The 3,370-nt window shown below is 60.8% G+C and overlaps 1 protein-coding gene across 1 annotated transcript in view; it reads right to left on the bottom strand.

The window, feature by feature from the left end:
- The window catches only part of DCAF15 (DDB1 and CUL4 associated factor 15), a 45,780-nt gene that overhangs the window by 326 nt on the left and 42,084 nt on the right, over nucleotides 1-3,370 (bottom strand). Inside the window, 5 exon segments of the mRNA XM_027776777.1 lie at nucleotides 253-338; nucleotides 426-489; nucleotides 491-543; nucleotides 635-726; nucleotides 808-1,248. Of these exon segments, the coding sequence (XP_027632578.1) occupies nucleotides 253-338; nucleotides 426-489; nucleotides 491-543; nucleotides 635-726; nucleotides 808-1,248 (736 nt within the window).

Below are 3,370 nucleotides of genomic sequence, written 5' to 3'. Positions count from 1 at the left end.
CAGAGACAGAGAGACAGAAAGCGAGAAATCACCCCCCAGGGGGGATGGCCACGCCGCAATCCCTTCTCAGGATCTTGGGCACGCACGCACACACGCCCGGCGTGAGTTTTAAGCTGGTGGGTCCAGGACTTGAACCGCGGTTGGCTACGTGAGAGTCCAGCGATGTAACCATTATGCCATCTGCTGGCCCCGGGCTCCAGGTCTCAATGCAGACCCTCCCGGGCCAGGGGGTGAGGTCCCCGCCCCACTCACCGGAGCTGACCCTCCTCGGTGGGTGACGGGAACGCCAGCAGCAGCAGGCCAATGTTGATGAGGACCTGGTTGGTCTCCGGGCAGACCTGGAGGGTGGCGAGGGGGCGGCGCTAGCTGGTGGAGGGGACCCCAGCGCCGGGAGGCCCGGGCCCACACCGCCCACCCGAGCCCACCTCCAGGATGACAATGTCGTAGTCGCTGAACGAGCAGAACTGGTGGCCCCAGGTGGCGTCGTGCGTTGATGCCGTACTCGAAGTCCAGCGTGACCTGCTCCACCGTCAGGCACTGACCCTGGGGCACCCGGGCAGGGGCGGGAGGTCAGCCACCCGCACCCCGCATCCCTGCAGGCCGTGGGGGCCGAGGCCTGCCCCGCAGCACTGACCTGGACGGCCGCCCGCTCCCGCATGGGCCGCAGGTTGCGGCCACGGAGATCCGTCACCACGAAGGGCAGGGAGATCTTGTCATCCTCGAACTCTGGGGAGGCAGGGAGTGAGGGGGGGCGGGCCGGCCACCCCACCTGGCCCCGACCTGCCTGCGGGGGGGCTCCCCGCTCACCGTCATCCGGCTCAGCCCCCTCCCCGGCCTCCAGCATGTAGCACAGCTTGGTGTAGTTGACGTATCCGGGCTCAGGCTCGGGGGCTGGTGTCTCTGCCGCAGGGGGGCTGTCCCGGGGCACGGCCTCCCCGCACGGGGCTGGGAGCTCTGAGGGTGGGCGGCAGCGGCTGCCTGTGGGCCCTGGGCAGGGGGGCGGCCGGGCCTCCTCGGACGTGCCCCCCTTGGCCTCTTTGGCCCTGCGGAAAATGTCGGCCACAAACTCCTTGGCTTTGGCGATGGCGGGCGAGGGCTCAGGGGCCCCAGAGGGCCGGGCTGGGGCCGCCTCCGGGCAGAAGCTGGGGAGGGCAGGGGGCATCTCTGGGCTCTGGGGCCCAGGGGGGCTGGGAGGTGCTGGAGGGGAGGCTGTGTGGTCATATAAGATCTGGCAGAAACCGCCATCACCTGCAATGAGAAAGCCATAGAGGCAAGAGGAGGGTCAGCACACCAGTTCAAGTCCCCGACACTCTCCCGACCTCCCCCTGCCCAGGGCTCCTTAAAGCCAACCCAGCGGAGCCTCCTAGAGATATACCAAGGCCAAGGTCAGGTTGAAACATTTAGGGGAAAAAAACCTTACACGCACGCCCACGTGCACAGAGCATTCAAATTCCATTCATTTTTTTAACAGAGATTTTTGCTATAAGGTGTGTGCACTTGCCACAGAGGGACAGAGAGAACTGAGAAATCACCCCCCGCGGGGGATGGCCATGCCACCATCCCTTTTCCTCCACTCTCCTCCGAGGATTTTGAGTACCCAGGCACATGCCCCACATGAGTTCCAGCTGCCAGGTCTGGGACTCGAACCGTGGTCAACCACGCAGGTGTCCAGTGCCTTAACCATTATGCCACCTGCTGGCCCGTGTGTGGCGTACAACACGATGGGAATAATCCCGAGGAAACCCCTGCCCTGGGAAGCCGACGGTCTACAGTGAAGACAGACACGAGTCACAGAGGCCCAGCCAGGACGTCACGCCGGCTCCCAGTCAGTCTGAAAGTGCGCTGGGGGTGTGCATGTGTGTGTGAGCACCCAGGAGCCTGCGGGGCATGTAACAGGGACCAAGCCCTACTGAAGATGCACTGCCATGGGCTTTGGGTCACTAAAAAAAAAAGGGGGGTAGGCCAGTCCATGGCGTGGTCATTATGGGGATCCCGCCTGGCTGGCTGTGTGTCTTAAGCCCCAGACCAATTGAACCAGTGGCTTGAGAAACACACCAGGTGCGTGTGCACACGTGCCCCAAATCCCGAAAGTGGAGATGATGATGGCCCCTGACAGTTTTTTTTTTTTTCGAGAGGTTTTCGCTATAGGGCGCGTGCACTCGCCAGACAGAGAGAGAGAGACAGAGAGACAGAAAGCGAGAAATCACCCCCCAGGGGGGATGGCCACACCACAATCCCTTCTCCTCCATTCTCCTCTTGGGACCTTGGGCATGCACGCACATGCGCCCGGCGTGAATTTTAAGCCACCAGGTTCGGGACGCGAACCGCAGTCGACTCCGTGGGAGTCCAGCGACATAGTCATGACGCTAACTGCTGGTTCCCGGCCCCTGAAATATTTTATTTATATGACTGCTTATCTTCCTAGGAGACAGGAGAAAGGGCCAGAACTTGGGACTGGTCCCACCAGGGGAGATCCTTGGTCTGAGTCCTGGAGCCTCCCTGGCCCCAGGAATGGGCAGCGCGTGCCCATGATCCAGGCTGCCTGAGGAGGAGTGGGGGCCTGAGGCGTGAAGATGCTATTGAGGTGCCATCGGACTCTGGCTTTTCTTTCTCGCCAAAGAAATAAAACTTTAAAGGCCAGCCCCGTGCCTGTCGGTTAAGGGAACCAGACCCTATGTGGCCAACCGCTTGGTTGAAGTCACGGCCTCAGCAGCTTGAAAAGCCAGCCAGACTCAGCAGGATGGAGAATCGGAGAAGGCACGACGGCACAACCACGCCCGCGGGGGGCCCTTTCTCCCTCTCCGTCAAGCATGCATGCTCTCTGGCAAAAAAATTTAAAAATTTAAAACTTTAAAATAAAAGAGGGGGGGCCCAGCAGATGGCACAGTGGTTGTAACACTGACTTCTCATATGGTCAACCACGGTTCACGTCCCAGAGCCGGTGGCTTGAAGATCTCACTGGACATGCGTGCACGCGTATAGCGTGTGTACCCAAGATCCCAGGAGAAGAATGGAGAAGGGACTGCGGTGTGGCCATCGCCCAGGGGGTGACTTCTCACTTCCCCTCTCTGTCTGTCTGCTTCTCTCTCTCCAGCAAGTGCATGCACCCCGCAGGAGAAAAATCTTTAAAAACAGAGATGGCAGACTCACGCCATCCTAGCATGGGCAGCACTGAACACATGTGGCTCCTTAGAATAACAACGGGAGGTTCCAGTAGTTGGCATAACGGCTGTGTCACTGCGGTTCAAGTCCCAGACCTGGTGATTTAAACTCAGGCCGGGCGTGTGTGCGTGCGTGCCCAAGATCCCGAGAGGAGAATGGAGGAGAAGGGATTGCGGCGTGGCCATCCCCCCTGGGGGGTGATTTCTCG

This window comes from Tupaia chinensis, unplaced genomic scaffold (assembly GCF_000334495.1).
Source record: "Tupaia chinensis unplaced genomic scaffold, TupChi_1.0 Scaffold138060_1, whole genome shotgun sequence".
In the NCBI taxonomy this organism is placed as follows: domain Eukaryota; kingdom Metazoa; phylum Chordata; class Mammalia; order Scandentia; family Tupaiidae; genus Tupaia; species Tupaia belangeri.
The sequence above is the reverse complement of the archived record's forward strand: the minus strand, read 5'-3'. Positions and strand labels throughout refer to the sequence as shown.